This window comes from Aedes aegypti, chromosome 3 (assembly GCF_002204515.2).
Source record: "Aedes aegypti strain LVP_AGWG chromosome 3, AaegL5.0 Primary Assembly, whole genome shotgun sequence".
Taxonomy (NCBI): Eukaryota; Metazoa; Arthropoda; class Insecta; order Diptera; family Culicidae; genus Aedes; species Aedes aegypti.
Window position 1 is genome coordinate 399,973,230 of NC_035109.1, and position 22,676 is coordinate 399,995,905.

Below are 22,676 nucleotides of genomic sequence, written 5' to 3' on the forward strand. Positions count from 1 at the left end.
ATTGTCCTTTGTGGAAATTGTTCTTGTTTTCCCAAATGGTTTATCTGTGTATTTGGTTTTTTAAGGTTGAATCATATTTTCCTGAACGAGATTATACGAGAGTACCTAGCCTAAGAAATGTGCAGTGAAAAACTGCCATCGAAGCGGGATCAGTTGTATGTTGACGTGTGGTTGGGGTGCGAGTGATAATTATTTCAGCATCCGAAACAGCTTTTACAACAATTTCATTTAAATGGATGTTTCTTTTTCTTCATTTTGTCTCTTCCAACAATACAGTCGATCAGCCGTCATTCGAGGCCGTGTGGTGACATCGCTACAGATGGGACTGGTTGGAGTACGTGTCAGTACTTCTACTCCCCTGGAGGGCTTCACCCTAACTCGTGACGATGGATGGTTCGATTTGATGGTCAACGGAGGTGGAGCTATCACTCTACAGTTTGGAAGATCGCCATTCCGACCGCAGACCCGCATTGTGCAAGTTCCATGGAACGAAGTTGTCATTATCGAAACCGTCGTCATGTCCACCATGGACGACAAGGAGAAAACCGGACCACCTCATACCTGCTTCTCGCATGACTACGACTCGATGAAACCCGTTGTTCTAGCCACGTGGAAGCATGGTTTCCAAGGAGCTTGCCCGGATCGCAGCGCCATCCTGGCGGAGTCTCAAGTTGTCCAAGAATCGCTTGCTATTCCTGGTACTGGACTCAACTTGGTCTACCACAGTAGCAGAGCCGCTGGATACTTGTCAACGATCAAGTTACAATTAACTCCCGATGTAATTCCACCCACTCTGAAGCTGATCCACCTACGCATTACCATCGAAGGCATTCTGTTCGAACGAGTCTTCGAAGCTGACCCTGGAATCAAATTCACCTACCCATGGAACAGACTCAATATCTATCGCCAACGAGTATACGGCATTACCACGGCAGTCGTCAAAGTCGGTTATCAATACACTGATTGCAAAGATATCATCTGGGACGTTCAAACTACTAAGCTCAGCGGTCACGATATGAGCATCTCCGAAGTGGGAGGATGGAACTTGGACATTCACCATAGATACAACTTCCACGAAGGTATTCTGCAGAAAGGTGACGGCTCCAACATCTACCTGAAGCACAAACCTCGCGTTATCCTAACCACCATGGGCGATGGGCACCAACGACCATTGGAATGCAGCGACTGCAACGGAATCGCCTCTAAGCAAAGACTACTCGCACCGGTAGCTCTAGCTGCAGCTCCAGACGGAAGTCTCTACGTAGGTGACTTCAACTACATTCGCCGGATCATGATCGACGGAACCGTGAAGACTGTAGTAAAACTCAACGCAACTCGAGTTTCCTACCGCTATCACATGGCCCTTAGCCCCCTGGACGGTTCATTGTACATTTCCGATCCGGAATCGCACCAGATCATCAAGGTCAAGAACAAGGACGACTCGCACGATCCCGAACACAATTGGGAACCAGTCGTCGGAAGCGGCGAACGGTGTCTACCTGGTGACGAAGCACACTGCGGCGATGGTGGTTTAGCACGCGATGCCAAACTAGCCTATCCCAAAGGCGTCGCCATTTCCTCGGATAACGTTCTTTACTTTGCCGACGGTACCAACATTCGTATGGTAGATCGCGATGGCGTCATCACTACCTTGATCGGTAATCACATGCATAAGTCACACTGGAAACCGGTCCCATGTGAGGGTACCCTGAAGATCGAAGAAATGCACCTTCGCTGGCCCACAGAACTGACTATCAACCCACTAGATGACACACTTCACATCATCGATGATCACATGATCCTTCGCATGACACCGGACGGACGCGTACGAGTAATCGCTGGTCGTCCACTACACTGTGCTTCAGCATCACCAACCACATTCGATTCAGACCTCGCAGCGCACGCTACGCTCGTAATGCCCCAAAGCATCGCTTTTGCTCCATCCGGTGATCTCTACGTGGCGGAAAGCGACTCCCAGAGAATAAACCGCATCCGAGTGATTGGAACCGATGGTAAAGTAGCTTCATACGCCGGAGCCGAATCCAAGTGCAACTGCCTGGAACGTGGATGCGACTGCTACGAAGCCGATCACTACCTAGCTATCAGTGCCAAATTCAACACGATCTCAGCCATCACTGTAACACCGGACGGTCACGTCCACATCGCCGATCAAGCCAACTACCGCATCCGCTCCGTCATCTCAAGTCTTCCGGAAGCCGGTACTTCCAAGGAGTACGAAATCTACGCTCCAAACGCTCAAGAAATTTATGTATTCAATCGGTTTGGTCAACACATTGCCACCAAGAACATCATGACCGGGGAAACGACCTACAGTTTCTTGTACAACGTCAACACATCAAATGGAAAACTCAGCACTGTAACCGACGCAGCCGGCAACAAGGTATTCCTCCTACGAGACTACACCGCGCAAGTTAATTCCATTGAGAACACCAAGGGCCAAAAGTGTCGCCTACGTATGACCCGTATGAAAATGCTGCATGAACTCAACACTCCGGACAACTACAACGTCACATTCGACTATCACGGTCCAACCGGTCTGCTGAAGACCAAACTCGACTCCACTGGACGATCGTATGTGTACAACTACGACGAATTCGGCAGACTGACCTCGGCCGTCACTCCCACCGGAAAAGTCATTGACTTATCGTTTGACTTAAGCGTCAAGGGAGCAACCGTCAAGGTCACCGAGAACTCGCAACGGGAGGTTTCTATGCTCATTCAAGGTTCATCGGTTGTGTCACGAGTCGGCGAAGCTGCCACGAAGACTACAGTAATGGTTGACGGAGGTACCACCAGTGTGGCACCTTGGGGTAATACAGTTTCCGTCGAATCGGTACCCTACATTCTACTAGCGGAAATCGATCCTCTGTTGGGTGAAAGCTACCCGGTGCCGTCGAAGCAGCGAACTGAAATCAATGGAGATTTGTCCAACCGATTCGAGTGGAGATACTTCATTCGACACGTTCCGGTCCGAGGAAAGAACGCCCGAACACTTACCCAGGTCGGCAGGAAACTACGTGTGAATGGAGAGAACTTATTGACATTTGAATACGAGAAGGACAGTTCGTCGATCACCGTCTCCGTGGACGACAAAACTGACCTGTTGAACGTAACGTACGACAAGTCGTCGCGACCAATTGCGTATCGCCCACAGTCGGGTGAGTACGCCGACGTAGATTTGGAGTATGATCGCTTCGGACGATTGATCTCGTGGAAGTGGGGTAATCTTAAGGAAGAATACACTTTCGATCGCGCTGGTAGACTGAATGAAATCAAGTACGGCGATGACAGCTCGATTGTGTACGCCTTCAAGGATATGTTCAGCAGTCTACCGTTGAAGGTAACAACGCCTCGTAGATCGGACTACCTGCTGCAATACGATGATGCTGGTGCGCTGCAGTCATTGACAACTCCCAGAGGACACATCCACGCGTTCTCACTTCAGACATCGCTGGGTTTCTTCAAGTACCAATACTTCTCGCCGATCAATCGTCATCCATTTGAAATTCTGTACAATGACGATGGACAGATCTTGGCTAAAATTCATCCGCATCAGTCTGGAAAGGTGGCGTTCGTGTACGACAGCGCTGGACGGTTGGAGACCATTTTGGCTGGATTGTCTTCGACGCAGTACATCTACCAAGAGAGCACGAGTTTGGTGAAGATGGTTGAAGTTCTTGAGCCAGGATTCGAACTGAGAAGAGAGTTCAAATATCACGCCGGTGTAATGAAAGACGAAAAGCTGAAGTTCGGTTCAAAGAGTGCTTTGGCATCGGCACATTTCAAGTATCAGTATGACGGTAATGCCCGGATGAGCGGAATCGAGATGGATATCGATGGCAAGGATTTACCGATATTGCGGTTCAAGTACGGCCAGAGTCTTGGAACACTGGATGCGATAAGTGATTTACGGATAACAAGGAATGCATTTAATAGAACCGTAGTTCAGGATACCTCCAAGCAGTTTTTCACGATCACAGATTTTGATGAACATGGAAGAGTGAAGAGTGTTCTGATCAATATCAAGTCGTTCGATGTTTATCGTCTGGAATTGGACTACGACCTTAGGAATAGGATCAAAACGCATAAGGTAATGGTAGGTCGAGTGACCTCGCTGGACAAAGTGAACTACAATGCCGATGGACATGTGAGTGAAGTGGTTGGAACAAACAGCTGGAAGTATCTGTACGATGAGAATGGTAACATAATCGGCATTTTGGAGCATGGTGATAAGACAAACTTGGGTTATGACACTGGTGATCGTGTGGTACAGGTTGGAGATGTGGAGTTCAACAGCTACGATGCCCGCGGTTATGTTGTCAGGCGTGGAGAGCAAAAGTATCGGTATAACAACAGAGGCCAGCTGATTCATGCTTTGGAGCGCGATCGCTTCCAAACCTGGTACTTCTACGACGATATGGGTCGATTGGTGGCCAGTCACGATGAAAAGGGAAATGTAACGCAGTACTTCTACGCTAATATCAACGCACCTGAGCTGATTACACACATCCACTATCCGAAGGTGTCGAGAACGTTCCGTTTCTTGTACGACGATCGTGACATGTTGGTGGCTGTGGAAACGGGCGAACAGCGATACTACGTAGCAACCGATCAAAACGGATCTCCGATCGCGTTCTTCGATGTGAACGGAAATATCGTGAAGGAGATTCGACGAACTCCTTTCGGAAAGGTCGTTAAGGATTCCAACCCGGACTTCTTCATACCAATCGATTTCCACGGAGGACTATTGGATCCGAATACTCGACTGGTATACCTGGAGAAGCGATTATATGACACAGCGGTTGGGCAGTGGATGACTCCTTCATGGGAACAACTGGCTACGGAGATGCGTCTGCCGACGGATGTCTTTATTTATCGATTCCACAATAACGATCCAATCAATCGCAAAGAACCAATGAACTACATGAACGATTTGAAGTCTTGGTTGAAGCTGTTCGGATACGACGTGACCAAGATGCAAGGATCCAAGTACACCAAGGATATGATCTACAGACCGAAGGCCATGATCAAATCGCCGCAACTTGCACCCGACTTTGGCGTAATGTCCGGACTACAATGCATCGTTGAGAAGGTAAGTCAATGGTTTTTTTCTACACAGGAATAGCACTTAAGCTTTCTTTTCTCTATTCACAGGTCGATGAAAAGTTCTCGGACTTTGGATTTGTACCGAAACCATTGCTCAAGATGGAACTGAAGACAAGCAATTTGCTACCCCGAGTTGCCTACCGACGTGGAGTCTTCGGCGAAGGTGTGCTGATCTCTCGTATTGATGGACGAGCATTGGTTAGCGTAGTCGACGGATCGAACAGTGTTGTTCAGGATGTCGTATCGTCGGTGTTCAACAGTTCATATTTCTTGGATCTACACTTTAGCATTCACGATCAGGACGTGTTCTACTTCGTGAAAGACAATATTATGAAACTCCGAGATGACACTGAGGAGCTGCGAAGGTTAGGTGGAATGTTCAACATTTCGACTCATGAGATCAACGATCATGCGGGAACGAACGGTAAAGAACTCCGGTTGCATGGACCAGACGCGGTCGTGATCATCAAGTATGGTGTCGATCCCGAACAAGAGAGGCATCGAATTCTGAAGCATGCCCACAAACGAGCAGTGGAAAGGGCTTGGGAACTGGAGAAGCAGCTGGTGGCTGCGGGCTTCCAAGGACGCGGTGACTGGACGGAGGAGGAGAAAGAAGAACTGATATCGCACGGTGATGTCGATGGATGGGTCGGTGTCGACATTCATAGCATACACAAATATCCTCAGCTGGCGGATGATCCAGGCAATGTAGCCTTCCAGCGAGATTCAAAGCGAAAACGACGGAAGAGTGGGGGATCGCACAAAACGCTGACGCTAAGGCAGCACAGGCACGAAACCTCGTGAAATACCACTGGCGCCACGTTAGCCTCCCAACGTTAGTGTAATATCTCTATCCGATCTGTGAAGCTTTCCAAAAAAAAACATAACTGAAACGTTGCGCATGCAACAAGATAAGCAAATTTCAAAGAACGCTCTCTCTTTTAAGGAAAATCTTTCTCCGAGAACTGATTTGAAGGAAGAGACGTAAATATTAGAAATATTGTGATACATAGATTTATTTTGGATTATTTTCGTAGGGTTAAACAAAATGAGAATAACGATTAAAGAAGATGATAGGATTGTGCAAAGATGACATGTGGCCGTTGCAAGTTTTCTACACTTGAGCACTCGAGAGTAGCCCTTTCTCTTTCGGAGAGAGTCAGAACAACATATACCAGAATGATAATATCAGCAAACATTGAAATACTTTCACATACAAAAACTCACAGGAAGCGAAACACACCACTGAAGAAAATACCCATAGCAAACTGCTAAAGAATCGAAAGAGAACATATTTTTATAGACATCCCCCAGGCAAAAACAATAAGAAATGCTACAAAATGAAAAACGTAAAAATATGGTTTCCGCCATGTTGTGAATGTCGCCAGTTTATTTCTACGAGACACCGACCCATCACCATAGTCATCACAACCAAAAGATCCGAGCAAATTTAACAATAATCAATAGCTGTTAGACCCAAAACCCCCTGAAAAGAAGTCAAATGTCATCACTAAGAACAATGTTCATCAAAATATTAAATGGTATCAACAAAACAAACGAATCAAATCAAAACTCACCCTTTGTCACTCACAAACAGAACGATGAAAACGAAAAAAAAATACACATAGTCATTACATACTAAATGGAGAGGGAAAACGATCAGAAATGTGAGGAAAGGAATATTATCATTTTGTATGTTTTGCCGATACGAACGTAATGAAAGAGAGAGAGAGAAAGTGAAAGAAAATCGTAAGGGCGAGCACGGAGAAAACTTATAAATAGTGGAGAATGTAGTTAATTAGATGAAAATTCAATGTGAAATTGTGAATGTCTTTTAGCAGTAAGAAAAGCAAATAGTTTTTAAGATCGAAACATCATGAACAAACAGTAGAATATGAAAATTTGAACAAAATACAGACAAAATAAAAAGCAGAACGTTATAAGCAAAGCAAAAATTGGTGTTGTGCGAACAGTGCCATTTGAACTAGTCGAAGTGTCCGCGATGTTAATGACGGCATCACTCTGATCACGTTATTGACCGCGGCTCAAACAAACTTAAAACAGACAAAACCGGAGACAACTCAAAAATGGTCGTGGAGATATTTTTACAAACAAAGAATCTTAATGAAAAATAATACAAAACAAGCAAAATAACACGCAAAACGGACTGACTGAGAAAACTCGTAAAACCCAAAACGCGGATTAGAAAATGTAAGATGAAAGCAGAAGTTACAAGTGGTGCCATATAAAGAAGGAAGAAATGAAGAAACGAGAAGCGTTGAAACGGGAACGATAAAGCACTTAATTGTTAAGGAGACTAAGAGCAAATCGTGTACAGTAAGGTAGGAAAAATATAGATGATTAAGGCGAATGAAAAGAAGGACAGACTCAAAGCTTATATAGTGAAATCTCCTCTTTCTGCAAAATTTAATGATTTTATCGGAACGCTGAGACGATGCTCGATTGCCATGGCAGTTCCATCCCAACGTGCATTGTCTCTGGCAAACAACTGTCTCTCTTCGAATATACAGAAACGGAACAGTGAACAATGCGTGTAAGTAGTAGTAAACCATGACGCGCAGTTATGCGATTTTTAATTTGTACAAAGACACGCTATTTTAATTTCGATTCAGAATCGAGCTTAACGTGAACAGAAATAATATGAACGTAAAAAATGTTGATTTTCACTAACTCTTGATACACCACAAAAACAAATAACAACAACAAACGAAACGAAATCATACATACACAGACAAAAATCCGTCTTGCTTCCTGATTTTAAACTGATAAGTAGAGAAAATAAAAACTCGAGAATACAATCTCTAGCGAATGTCGATATAGTAAATGGAAATTACAACTCAAATGGTTGACAGCAAACAGTAAAAAACGAAAGAAGAAAAATGATGAATTCTCTCTTTTCTTGGCTTCTACAGGGTATTTGTAATAAATTCTATAGAGAGCAGCACATGACAAAAATGAAATAGAAATCTGTATTCAGAGCGCAAAAATCTACAGAAAAGAAAAACAGTTGAATCGTAATAAGTAACAAACAATACCAAACCACATAACATAAAAACACTAAATAGAAAACCCGATAATACAGTTCCACATGAGAACAGAGAAAAATGGGAAATTATATTTTCTTTCACACAACCGTCATACACACTCACACAATCGAATACTCGTTTCCTCATAATACTCTCACCAATACTCGCTCATACAGACACAGTAGACTATTGTTTTTGTGCATTTTCCTCGAAGACAACCGTAAACCAAAGGACGCTTATTAATTATTCTTATTAAACTCAGTTTGACATATGCTTTCCAATATTATGCCGGAGATTGTTTATTTTCTATACTTAAACACTGCATTTATACTGTTAGTGAGAATGAGAATGCTACTTCCCTTCCCTCCACGATCCGCGTGGATAAATATTGCCACCAATGTGTAGTTTCGTTGACGGAGCTCGTCATTTTCAAATTCTTAGCGATGAGATAAATTTTACCAAGAGACCGTAGAATCGTAGCGAATTACTACAGATACTATAGAAAACGTTGAACTGAAAAGCAATACAAACGACTAGAAGCTTTGTTTCTTCGCGCCCCTGTTGCTTTCGTTCTCGATGCGAGAGCACTATTTTCGACTCGACGTGTTAATTTAAACTGTAAATTTCTCTAAAAAAAAACATCTGCGATCGAAATCGTTACTAAAAATCGTCCCAAAACTGTGCAATCCGAAAATTGTTTCAAAACAATCGTATCATTCACTGGAATGCCATTGAGCATCACCAAGTGTGTAAAATTCTTGTATATAATTTGTTTTACAAAAGCAAAACGCATATTTATTGTTTCTGATTTTGTCCACATCCGCAAAATCTTAGTTTGTAATAAAAAAGAAAAGGCATTTCCCGAAAAAATGAATTCTAGTAGTTCATTTTTCATCAGTTGACTAAAAATATGTATATAGATCCAAGCAACCTGTGTGCACATTACTATGTCTCTCGCTCAGCTGAGTTGTGCCAGAGGTTACTTAGTTTTAACCTGTATAACCGTGAAACTTGTCGTTATATTGAAGAAAACCACAAAAATCCGTACCCGGCGATCATTGCTATAATATAGTAATAAACAAACCGGCTGTACCAATCAATAAACAGTCTTTTTGTAGAACCCTATCCCGAACCCGACCCAGCATCTCTTTTTGTACATTTTCCAACCCACAACACGCAGACAAGAATCCCCACGTGAACCGTAGGACTGTAAAATCAAACGTTTTTAACAGACGCCATTTGAGAAGAATCAAAGAAGCCGGCAAATGACGACTAACAACAAATGTTACGACAAATATTATCAATTGTGGTCATGTGAATATCGGAAGCAGCAACGCAAATAAGTCAAACATGACGGAAAAAGGCAGAAGCGAAATCGAACGAAGCTAGTGAGTGAATCTCCTTTTTGTAACATATTAATGCTAGGGAAGAATAAAATCGTAAGTGAAAAAGAGAAAGGAAAACAACAAATAAAACAACATAAAATTAACAAAAACAGCAAAAATGCCGTATAGCAGAAAATTTGAACAAAAGAAAAATGATATGCAAGAGGAGGTGAAAAATAAGCTGTAAAAATTAAATAGTAGTGCGAACAATGAAATGAAGAGGAAGAACCGAAAAGCAACAATATTATTATTACGATTATTATTAATTATTATTATTCATGAAAAACTAATGATGAAAGATAAATAAAAAAATATTTAAAAAATAAACATATCGGTTATTGCATTACAATATCACAATCCATAGTTATCATATAAATTCTTGGAAGCATTACTACTGGAATTCTTGCAAAACCTACACAAGCAACTACTCAAGGTATTCTTCTAGTTCTAGTGCTTTCTTGAAGACTCCCGACCAGCAAATCCTTTAACAATGCCTATAAGCAGGGTAGACAATCGTCACCGTCAAATGTAAAAAGTCGGCGACGAAACCAAAAGTAGCAACGTCATCGTTACTCAACCAGCGTCGGATCATGATTTGCCGCAGAGATCCGATCACATAGGCTCGGCGTCATGACGAACAAATGCGATTCCTTCGTTACGGGCGACAGATTCGACAGATTAAGAGCATTTAAACTCCACGCGCTTACCAACAGAGCTATTGCAAAATCATGAGGAGAGCGGGTTCATTTGCCAATACAAGCAATTGTGTGATGGCATTCGTTGGTTGGTGCGAAGCAAGCGAATATACAGTAAACGCCTTCTTTTTATGAGTAATTTGCTCGTTGACGATTTTGGATTGAAGTTAGTCGTGCATTCTTTCGTCGATGACGAGACGGCGACATGTCAGAGTTATTATTATTATTATAGCTTTATTAAGGAGATTTTCAGCCCTAGGCTGGTTCATCTCCGTCTGTCAGAGTTATTGTACTGGATGACGATGTCTTCTTTTTTTTTGTTTTTTTTTTTATTAGTATCATTCCAAACATTACATTCATTATTTCTTATATCTAGGTGTTCTGTGTTATTAGACAACACTATCATCCTAATTTGGTAAAACAAATCTAAGATTTTATTAACATTTTGTTAACAACATATTACATTTCATTTGCCGTAGCAGTTCAGATTTTTTACAGGTGAGTTGATTTCACCTGCTTATAAGAGAAAAAAAAACGTTTTTAATATACTTAACCTAACTTAACCTAAACATATAACGCATTAATCGTGGCAATAGAAGATTGTAACGATTTTTGCCTGTTTCAACATTGGATATTCTATGTAACTCATTGGTACTATACCAGGGAGGAAGCCTCAGAATCATTTTCCAAATTTTATTTTGAATTCTCTGCAGAGCTTTCTTCCTGGTATTACAACAGCTAGTCCATATTGGTACAGCATACAACATGGCTGGCTTGAAAATTTGTTTGAATATCAAAAGCTTGTTCTTAAGACAAAGTTTTGATTTTCTATTAATAAGGGGATAGAGACATTTTACATATTTGTTACATTTGGCTTGAATGCCCTCAATGTGATTTTTGAAAGTTAAATTCTTATCTAGCATGAGCCCTAGATACTTAACTTCATCTGACCAATTTATTGGAACCCCTCTCATCGTGACAACATGTCTACTTGAAGGTTTCAAATAAAGAGCTTTTGGTTTATGTGGGAATATTATTAGTTGAGTTTTGGAAGCATTAGGAGAAATCTTCCATTTTTGCAAGTATGAAGAAAAAATATCCAAACTTTTTTGCAATCGACTACAGATGACACGCAGGCTTCGTCTTTTGGCGGAGAGGCCTGTGTCATCCGCAAACAAAGATTTTTGACATCCCTGAGGTAACTCAGGTAAGTCAGATGTGAAAATATTGTATAATATTGGTCCCAAAATGCTGCCTTGGGGAACACCAGCTCTTACAGGAAGTCTTTCAGATCTGGAGTTCTGATAATTAACCTGAAGTGTACGATTTGACAGATAACTTTGAATTATTCTAACAATGTATGTTGGAAAATTAAAGTTTTTCAATTTTACAATCAAACCTTCATGCCAGTGAATCAAATTATCATCATAATAGACAAAAAAACAAACAACAAAACAAGCTCGCTTACAATCGTTTGTCGCAACTGTTGCGGATAAGGACACAATCAAAAGCAAAATTGTCATGACAATCACAGAGCGCAACATTGTTGCAACCTTTTCAACTCGCAATCAATCAGTTATTTTAAACACAAAACCAAATTTGTTTCATGGATGCTGTTTGATAATGTGTCAATGTTTACCAACACGGAGAAAGTTCTCGAAAATTGCAATGCGAAGCACAGAAAATCGCTTCGCACGTGGTGATCGATCTTTGTCATATTCTGTTCCAGTGATGATAAACTGTTGTTGCGGAATAAAATTGTTGCAACAAGAATAGGAGGCGACAATGTCTTTGTTGTTGCGTGTTGGGTAACAATTGATTCACTGCTTCATGCCAAACACTGTCGAATGCTTTTTCTATGTCCAGAAGAGCAAGACCAGTAGAGTAGCCTTCAGATTTGTTGGAACGGATCAAATTTGTTACACTGATTACTGTTACTGTTATTGTTACTGATGGAGGAAAGCAAACTGATTGGACGATAGCTAGAAGCTTCTGCAGGATTTTTGTCTGGTTTTAAAATTGGAACAACCTTAGCATTTTTCCATTTGTCAGGAAAATATGCTAATTGAAAACATTTGTTAAATATATCAACTAAAAATGATAAGCTACTTTCTGGAAGTTTCTTGATGAGGATGTAGAAAATTCCATCATCGCCAGGAGCTTTCATATTTTTGAATTTTTTAATAATAGTTCTCACTTCTTCCAAATCAGTCTCCCAGGCATTTTCGAAAACGTTCTCTTGATTGAGAATATTTTCGAACTCCTGAGTAACTTCATTTTCAATTGGACTAGTAAGTCCTAAATTAAAATTGTGCGCACTTTCAAACTGCATAGCAAGTTTTTGAGCTTTTTCGCAATTAGTTAGTAATAATATGTTTTCCTCTTTCAATGCCGGTATTGGCTTCTGAGGTTTTTTCAAGATTTTAGATAATTTCCAAAAGGGCTTAGAGCCGGGGTCCAATTGAGAAATTTTATTTTCTAAATTTTTGTTTCTTAAATCTGCAAAACGTTTCAAATCCTGCATATAATTTTCATAGCAGGATCACAAGTGCGTTGAAATTGCCTTCTCCTCACGTTTTTAAGACGGATCAAGAGTTTAAGATCATCGTCTATAATCACGGATTCAAATTTTACTTCACATTTTGGAATTGCAATGCTCCGGGCTTCAACAATGGAATTTGTTAAAGTTTCAAGAGCATTGTCAATATCAAGTTTAGTTTCTAAAGAAATGTTAACATCAAGATTGGAGTCAACATACGTTTTATATATATTCCAGTCGGCTCGTAAATAATTGAAAGTGGAGCTGATAGGATTGAGAATCGCTTCTTGGGATATTTGAAATGTAACAGGGACATGATCAGAATCAAAATCAGCATGAGTAACTAATTGGCTACAAAGATGACTAGAGTCGGTTAAGACCAAGTCAATCGTAGATGGATTTCTAGAAGAGGAAAAACATGTAGGACTATCAGGGTATTGAATTGAGAAATATCCTGAAGAGCACTCATCAAATAAAATTCTGCCGTTGGAATTACTTTGCGAATTATTCCATGACCGATGTTTGGCATTAAAGTCACCAATGACAAAAAATTTTGACTTATTGCGAGTCAATTTACGCAAGTCAGTTTGGAGCAAATTAACTTGCTGTCCAGAGCATTGAAAAGGCAAATAGGCAGCTATGAAAGTATATTTACCAAACTGTGTTTCAACAGAAACACCTAAAGCTTCAAAAACTTTAGTTTCAAATGATGAAAACAGTTGATGTTTTATACGCCTATGAATGATGATTGCAACTCCCCCACATGCCCCATCAAGTCGATCATTACGATAAACAAAAAAGTTAGGATCTTTTTTTAGTTTGGATCCAGGTTTTAAATAAGTTTCGGTAATAACTGCTATATGCACGTTATTAGCTGTAAGAAAATTAAACAGCTCGTCCTCTTTACCATTCAAAGAACGAGCATTCCAATTTAAAATATTTAAATTATTATTTGGATCCATTAGAAAAACGTAATCCAATAACAATTTGATTTGTAAATTTTACACCTACTTGGACTGCTTCAGTCATAGTGGTGGCTTTGAACATTGCATCAATCATTAGATTCAATTGTTCAGTTAGAAAATTAAAATCAGAGGCAGACATATCATCTGATGATTTCCCATTGGAATTTTCGGTAGACGAAGAAGCGGGGTAGGAGTTACCTGTGGCGGTAGGGTTTTTTTCCATTTGATTTGAAACAAGTAGAATGGGTACTCATGGAACGAATAGGGGAAGAGTTCAAATTACCTGCTACGATATCGGCAAAGGATTTACCGTGGGTAGATACATTCGAAATTGAAAGATTCGAACGGCTACCCGACGGATTAAAATTTGTTTGTGAATGAGCATGATTATGATCTTCCTGGTGGGTATGATTCCTAATCAAGCGATCGTTAACTGAAAAATGAGCATTGTTCGATACTCTACCAGGCAAATTCCTGAAACGACCGTTATCGTAACGGATATTATCCTTCATCTGCCTGGCACGAGCCTCAATGACTCTTTTGCGTGAAATGCATTCCCAAAAGTTAGCTTTGTGAGGGCCCTTGCAATTGGCGCATTCAAACTTTCTGGTATCTTCTTTCACAGGACAGTCGTCCTTAGCGTGAGAAGAACCTCCGCAAATCATGCATTTAGCATCCACGCGACAATTTTTTGTACCATGACCCCACTTTTGGCACCGACGGCACTGAGTGGGGTTCTGGTTATTGCCTCCAGGTTTCTGGAAATGTTCCCACGTCACACGGACATCGAACATAAGTTTAGCTTTTTCTAAAGCTTTAATATTATTTAGTTCTTTTTTGTTAAAGTGAACTAAATAATATTCTTGAGAAAGCCCTTTCCGAACAATGCCAGATTGGGTTCTCTTTTTCATAATGATTACTTGGACTGGGGAAAATCCAAGTAAATCATTTATTCCATTTTTGATCTCTTCAGGTGACTTATAGTCACTTGAGAGACCTTTCAAGACGACTTTGAACAAACGTTCAGTTTTGTCGTCATAAGTTAATCAAGGAAACCTTGATTCCCCTAATGGAGTTCAAGATCTCCTGCCTAAATCCCCCAAATTCGGAACAACTGACCACGATAGGCGGCACTCTTTGCTTCCTCACTTGAATCAAAGAGCCTGGGCTAGAGGCTGCTTCGATTTGGTGTTCGGAAAATTTGTCTAGAGCATCGAACTGATTGCTCATTTCGATAAAATTATTCATTTCACCCTTGGAAGAAACTTCGCATTCCGGGGAAGCGTCCTTTCTTCCATTCTTGCCACGTGTAGTGACAGTTTTAAAACCCACTTTTTTGGAAGGAAGTAGTGAATTCAGAGATTCACCCTTCCTTTTGTTAGTTGTTGATACCATGTTTAGTTAATAAACGAGAAAGACGTGACCTTCGAGAGGTTTTTTCCCTAGACGGTGTCCAAGAAGGATTACCACCGCTAGCTTTCGCCAACGGGTCCAACGAAAAATCGAAGGCACGGGTCCAAACAAGGATCGTAAAACGATCAATAGTAGAAAAAATAGTACTGAAAAGTACTGTTTAAGTAGCACTGAAAAGTACCGTTTTTAATTTTAGCACTGAAAAGTACTGTTTGTGTAGCACTGAAAAGTACTGTTTTATTGCTTTAGGTAGTTTTTAAGAAAACTTCCAAGAGCAGAGAGAATTCGTGTACGCACAGCACGAAGGTACGATGCGCACTGACGATGTCTTCTTTTATTTCGTCATCACAAGGTGACGAATCTGACGATTGTCTGCCCTGACTATAAGCTTAATTCTGCAATGATACCTTCCATAGATTTCTTTAAGTATAGCTTTGCATCCACGGAACACGTTGCGATACAAGACAGCTTGCTGCTAAACGTGCAGTATTTGCAGTGTTTCCTCTAAGATTTTATTCTGAAACTTGTCAAAAAAAAGATCAAACATAATTTCCTGCAGGAAATGCTTTAATACTTCAAGGGATTATTCCAACATTTAAAGTTTTTTTTTAAACTAATTGAAAATTTCTCCTGCAATAATTGTAATTGTAATTACTCGATCCACACCCTGGCAGACCACCGTCCACCAATCTATATACGGACTAGGTGAGGATCTTCCAAGTCTCCCTTAACATCCGTCCTATGTCGTTTAGCACAACGGGATCTTCCTCAAGCAGGCGCCGATAATCAAACCGGTCCCACAAGTATCAGATCAGATCAATACGAATGTTCACGAATCACGATAATCTAAAGATAGTGATCGAAACGGAGGTAGGATTTATCAATAGGGACCAACCACCACCTACTTGAAAATTTCTCCTGCAGTTTACACAAAAATTACTTTCAGGTACTTTTCCAGTATTTTTATCTAGGAATATTCACAGTAAATTTTGCTGAAATCCAGTGGCGATTCCCTAACCTCTATTCTACCTGTTCCACGAATAGAAATTCTTGAATTTCAGCATCAAATTTGCATGTAATGAGTAGAGATTTGTTAGAAAGGACAATTTCGATAATTAACTTTTTGATTTATAATCTAAATTTGACGAAATAGTCATTTTTAGAGTCGTAGAACAGGTAGAAAGTGAGGTTACGAGTCGAGAAAATCTATATTCAATCGATAACGAATTAATGTGGAAATTTTTGAATGCATATCATTGATAATCTCCAGAGAAATTCCCGAAGAACTATTTGATGATTTTAAAAACTAATTTCAGAATTCTACAATTTTTGCTCGTTTTTTCTTTCTAGAAGAAATCTTGAAAAAAAATGAGATATTATGCTTCCTATACTGCCCATACTCGCATAACAGTCCCATTTGAATTTTCATCACTCTTGAGTTTTCTTCATGAATCATGTTAATTATTAGTGTACTTCTTGGTATCGTACTCAAAATTGGGTTTTTGTATGGACAAAATACGAAAAAAATACCAAACCATGTGCGTCCCATATTGAAAGTACCCGCATATCAGTCCCACTACTAGATTACAATGAAATTCAAGCAAACTTATTTCTGTTATGATCTTTGTAATTTTTTTGCACCATAGTTTTCATCCGATAAGAAAAAGGAATACCAAAAATGACAGTGTTTTAAACCATCTTTATTCCATAAAAATATTGTTCTTGTTTGACATGACTTGATTCTTTCTCAGAATGTATCTGGTGCGATAAATGATAGAAACATCTAAATGTTAATCCTCGCTCCAAGGCAAGCCTAAAGCAGTCATTATTCTCGTCCTCTGACCAATTTTGAACGAAATGTCCGGTAGGTTTATTTTCCAACGACATGAAGGGACGGCTTTTTGGGCCAACATGGGAATACGCGCATCACAACTGGTATCGTCGACTTGTCAAACGGTGTGTTTGCGATATCTAATGAGAAGATTTAAGAAGTCAGCATTATGCATATCTAAGAAATATCCAACAGCTGTGCCGAAATCAGACTAACCAAAACATGCTCGCTGGAGTATCTATGTTTCAAATCCAACATAAAGCTGCTGCAGGTGAATCCAGAATACTTTTCTTATTGGCCGGCCGCAACGCTTCCAGCAAACCCAGGAATGTCTCCAGTACTATCACTACCACCACCGTATAGTTTAATACTTTGTAGGAACTATTGAAATTAGAAGTTGAGAGCACTAATGGTAGCAAAAGGAAAAGTGCCTTGGAATCTGTAGTAAACTTGGCAATAAATGTGTCAAGGTGCGCGATAACAAAGTAAGCGAGCCCCCCTAATAATGGGACTGGTATGCGGGTATATTTGAATTTGGTGAGAGAAGTACTCGGATAACGTGTCCCACTAGCTAGTATCTTGGATATGTACATTGTAAATAATCGCATTAACAATATTCTAGTTGTTGAACATTTTATTATATTGTATTGATAATGTGTCGAGTAATCCCATCAGATTTTTCTGCTCCCAGCAGCGGTGTTACGAAAACTTTTTCAATTATGTTCAGATGCGTTTTTCTCGACATGATGATTTTCCTAATGGGACTGTATTGCGAGTATGGGCAGTATAATAATCATAATAATAATAATAATAATAATAATAATAATAATAATAATAATAATAATAATAATAATAATAATAATAATAAGTAGGTGGGAGCTCAGGCAACATAACTCCTGGGCGTCCATGAAAAACCACCATCTTGAGTAGGTGGGAGCTTGAGGTAAAATATCCTGGGCGTCCATGTAAAACCACCCTCGGCGAGCAGCGGCGCTTGAACCAAGCTATTAAGCACTGTAATTGGAGGAAATGCCAATGCAGAACCCGTAGCTTCCGGGAATGAAAGTAAACCCAGCAATGGAGACACGATCAATGAGGAATAGAAGAATGCGATCGCCCGAGGAGGGAGCCCCTACTGGAGCTGGTCCTGGGACGGGGGACAGAGCGAGCGGCCAGCGGCTGGAAGAGGATAATGTGCAAGAGCGGCCTTCCAGTCAACGGGCACAGCCCGTACCGCGAACGCGAAACAGAAACGGCAGCAGCAGAAATCACCAAGGCCATGCTGCACCTACCGATGTTGCTGTGGCTGATAGACGTCAGTCACTCACGTTGGCAGGCGGCCGACGGCAACGGATCATGTGGACGAGGGAGATGAATATGTATGTGATTCGCTGCTACTATGTCTGCACAAGGATGGAGACGGACATGTCTGGCAGATCAGGGATGCTGGAGATGTTCAACGAGCGATTTCCTCGCTTTGCGCGCCAGCTTGACTTGAACAAGCTGTACACACGGCAGCGTGCAATTATGTCTCATAATATGCTCACCGCTGCAGAAGTGGAGTACATCAAGCTGGAAGTGCAGAGGGAGATAGGAGAGGAGGGGACAACATCGAGCGATACGTCGAGAAGGAGTTCTGTTGGGCTGGATGCACCGATCACGAGTGAGAGTCGTGATTCACCTGCACCCACTGCTCCAGGACCGACAGCGGATATGCAACGACAGCAATTACGAGACGAACTAGCACTCCATATGGGCACAGCAGTTACGCAGTTCCGTGGGACAGACCCCATGTCCCGGCACCGGATACCAAAGCTGCGGTATTCCTACCGGCTGACGAGTGCAGTAAACATCCTAAATCAGGATATTTTGCCACAGTACTTGGAAGCCGTGGAGAACCTTGAGGATCTGCAGTTTATCGTGTATTCAGCTGCAATAGCTGTAGTTAAGACGTTGGGATTGCGAACGCGCCCGCAAGGAGAAGATGGCACACGCCCCAACGCACAGAAACCCGTATGGATGCGACGCCTTGAGAGCCGAATCGCAACACTGCGATCAAAGGTTGGTCGGTTAACACAGTACAAGCAGGGGAATCGATCAACGAGGCTGGTTCGTCATGTTGCTGAAATTGTTAGGCCCGCAGAGCTCCGAGATCTCAGAGAAGTCGACATTACTGAGATCCTCGACACCCATGTACAGCGGTTGAGTGCTCTTGCGAAACGATTGCGACGTTATGGAGAATGTTCGAAGCGGAAGGAACAAAACCGGATGTTCAACATAAACGAGAGGGAGTTCTACAACCGCATCCGAAATGACAAGGTCGACTTTGGCGAGAGACTTCCAGAGATTGGCGACGTTACACAATTTTGGGCCAATTTATGGGAGAACCCCACCGAACACAACGGCGATGGGATGTGGTTAGCAGAAGAAGAGAGACAATGTGATGGAATTGGAGACATGACCGCGGTCGTGGTAACCGCTCAGGATATACGTGAAGCTACCCGGTACACCAGGAATTGGGCTGCACCAGGACCTGATTTTGTGCACAATTTTTGGTATAAAAAACTCACAACGATCCATGGGCGGATGGCGGAATGCTTCAATACGGTACTAGGAGACCCCACGCAGCTACCGGAATTCATCACCAGGGGTGTCACATTTCTTCTGCCAAAGGACCAACACACAGCTGACCCAGCGAAATACAGACCAATAACGTGCCTTTCAAGTCTGTATAAAGTGCTATCGTCGGTAATAGCGAGGAGGGTGCAAGTCCATTGCGACGCCAACAACGTGATGACCGAGGAACAGAAAGGGTGTCGCAGAAACACGCAAGGCTGCAAAGATCAGGTCATTGTAGATGCAGTCATTGTAGGGCAAGCTACCCAAAAGCAAAGGAACCTGAGTATGGCGTACATCGACTACAAAAAGGCATACGACTCAGTACCGCACTCGTACCTTCTCAAGGTACTGCAGTTGTATAAGGTAGACGGGAACGTCATCAGGCTGATGCAACACGCGATGGGGATGTGGAGCACATCCCTACACATTACCGACGGTACAGCTGTGTTACGGTCCAGGACTCTCAGCATCAGGAGGGGGATTTTTCAAGGCGATACCTTTAGTCCGCTGTGGTTTTGCCTGGCCATGAACCCCCTCAGCAAAGCACTCAACCAATGCAACTATGGCTACCAACTGAAAAGTGGGGAAAGGAGCACAAGAGTTACCCACACCTTCTATATGGACGACCTGAAGCTATTTGCGGAATCAGTGCAGAGGCTGCATCAGCTGTTGCAGCTAGTTACGACATTCAGTAACGACATCCGGATGGAGTTTGGTATTGACAAATGCAGGTCAATTCATCTACGTCGGGGTCAAGTTATGGATGCCAGCTGTTTCCGCGTCAACGAGCAGGAGGAGATTCGGAATATGATTGAAGGCGAAACGTATAAATACCTTGGATTCCTGCAACTTAGAGGTATTCGCCACACGATGATCAAGAAGGAGCTGCAGGAAAAGTTTTTGTCACGTGTCAACTGTATTCTGAAAAGCTTTCTGTCTGCCGGCAACAAGGTGAAGGCGATCAACACGTTTGCTGTGCCCCTGTTGACGTATAGTTTCGGGGTGGTAAAGTGGACCAAGACTGACTTGGAGGCGATAGAACGAGCAGTATAATAATAATAATAATAATAATAATAATAATAATAATAATAATAATAATAATAATCCTATAATCATAGAAAACTGAGTCCTGAAGGATTTTTTGAATTCTATAGATTTTCTGCAATCCGTTGACCGAGATCATTCCCTAGCTTATGTGTGTAAGGCAGCGTCCATTTATTACGTAACGCTAAATTTGGAAATTTTCGACTCCCTCCGTAACGCTTTTTGTATGAAAAATTTCAAAATTTTATATGAGCCGTAACGCTTGAGCCTACCCCCTCCCCTCCCCCTAGAGCGTTACGTAATTTGTGGACGCCCCCTAAGGATGTTTTTTAGAAAATTTCTTTAACCCTCTAATACCCATTTTTTCGAATTTTTGAACTAAGTATAACTTTTTACTATCTAAAATCGATCTAAACACGTTTTTCATTTTCGTATCTTCTTGAAACCTCCTCTGGGTACCGATTATTGACAATGATGAATATTAAAGTTTTTGCATTACTTTTGAAAATATATTTTTTAACTTATTTTTTCCGTGTAACAAACTGAAAAAATGATTGAAAATTATTTCAATTTCACCAGGCTCTTCTTCTGTGGCAGATTGATAGTAGAAAAATATAAAATGAACTTGTAATATCGTTTAATTAGACTTAGGCATTTGTGGGTTACAAAACAATAAAATTTTTCAAAAATACAAAAATGTTTCAAAAGTCGTACAAAACTTTCCTAATATGCGTGTAATGGCCCAAGATTTACACCAAAAATAAAATCATTTTGATTTCCGAGCTAAGAAAAAAAAATACACAAAATTCCAAAAGGTACTCCGTCTAAAGGCGTGTTTGGGTATTACAGAGTTAAGTTGATGTAGGCTGTGGTTTAGAATGATTATATAGGGCTATTTGTAGATAATATATCGAATGTCATAATATTACCAATAAAAAGATGTTTCTTCCAAATTTATTGCTAGTAACTTTGACTGGAATACATTATTGCCGTTGCTGTTTTTTTTTCTAATTGGCAGATAGGGGGAGATCCCCCAGTACCGAACACCTATAAGCCGTCAAATTCATAATCCAAAAACTATTGATTTTATGCGGTCTTGGTGCCTATTTGTGATGAATATTATCGTTACGCTATAAAGTACCAAACTAAATTAAGATCAAAAGGTAGCTCCCAGAACCGAACATAATCTAGAAATATTTTCAACTTTTTTTCATTTCTCTCGTCGCTCGCTTGCGATTCTATCCATCCTGTCATTTCATCACTTTCGTTACTTCCTTTCATTCTGAATAAAGGTGTTCACGGTGTTCATCGTGTTCACCGAAAAAAAGCCAATAAATTTTCATAATAATAATCTAAAAATTCCTCGATATCTGTGAATGTGTACATTAGTGAATGGTTTACTCTAAGAATAGTGTTTTATTGCCAATTCAATGCATTTGCAACATTCACAAGACCAATTTGGGTTCTACTTAATCTGCAAGTCGTCCATCAAAAAACCACTTTCATATACGATGAAAAATAACACATTTTACGCTGAATATTCATTCTTCTTATTAATTATTTGACTTTTTATAGAGCGCTGCATATGACGAGCCTAACCTCACTTATTTGACAGCTGCTGGTCCTGTTGTTTACGTTTCGGACTTAGTCGTTTTTTTCCATCATTTTTTCATCTTCGCATTTCTATCACCAGCATGCTGATGATGACGAATTTCCACGATCGGAAGATAGAATAATACGATCCTTGGGTATCTGCAGTGGATTTCACCTCTCCTCGCAGCAAACTTTCACGAAATTAAGAATGATTTGAAAAAAGTACTAAGTCCAAACTGTAAACAACAGGACCAGTACCTGTCAAAATTGATGCGTGACGTCACAGTGCAGTGGAGTATTGTGGGGAAATTCAGCCCTAGGCTGGTTCACCCCCGATTCTTCTTATGTTTATTGCATCTTTGATACCATGATCAACAAAATCCATGGAAAATGAATGTATTCTGAGACACGGGTGCAA

The 22,676-nt window shown here is 41.0% G+C and overlaps 1 protein-coding gene across 10 annotated transcripts in view; it reads left to right on the top strand.

Moving 5' to 3' along the window:
* LOC5576319 (teneurin-m) overlaps positions 1–9,611 on the top strand; it is a 527,158-nt gene extending 517,547 nt beyond the window's left edge. For all 10 annotated transcript variants that reach the window (XM_021855173.1, XM_021855175.1, XM_021855172.1 and 7 more), the window contains 2 exons: positions 277–5,113; positions 5,176–9,611. In XM_021855173.1, coding sequence (XP_021710865.1) covers positions 277–5,113; positions 5,176–5,931 — 5,593 coding nt within the window. In that variant the 3' untranslated portion in view covers positions 5,932–9,611. The remainder of the gene's footprint in view (positions 1–276; positions 5,114–5,175) is intronic.
* Positions 9,612–22,676: the final 13,065 nt, after the last annotated feature.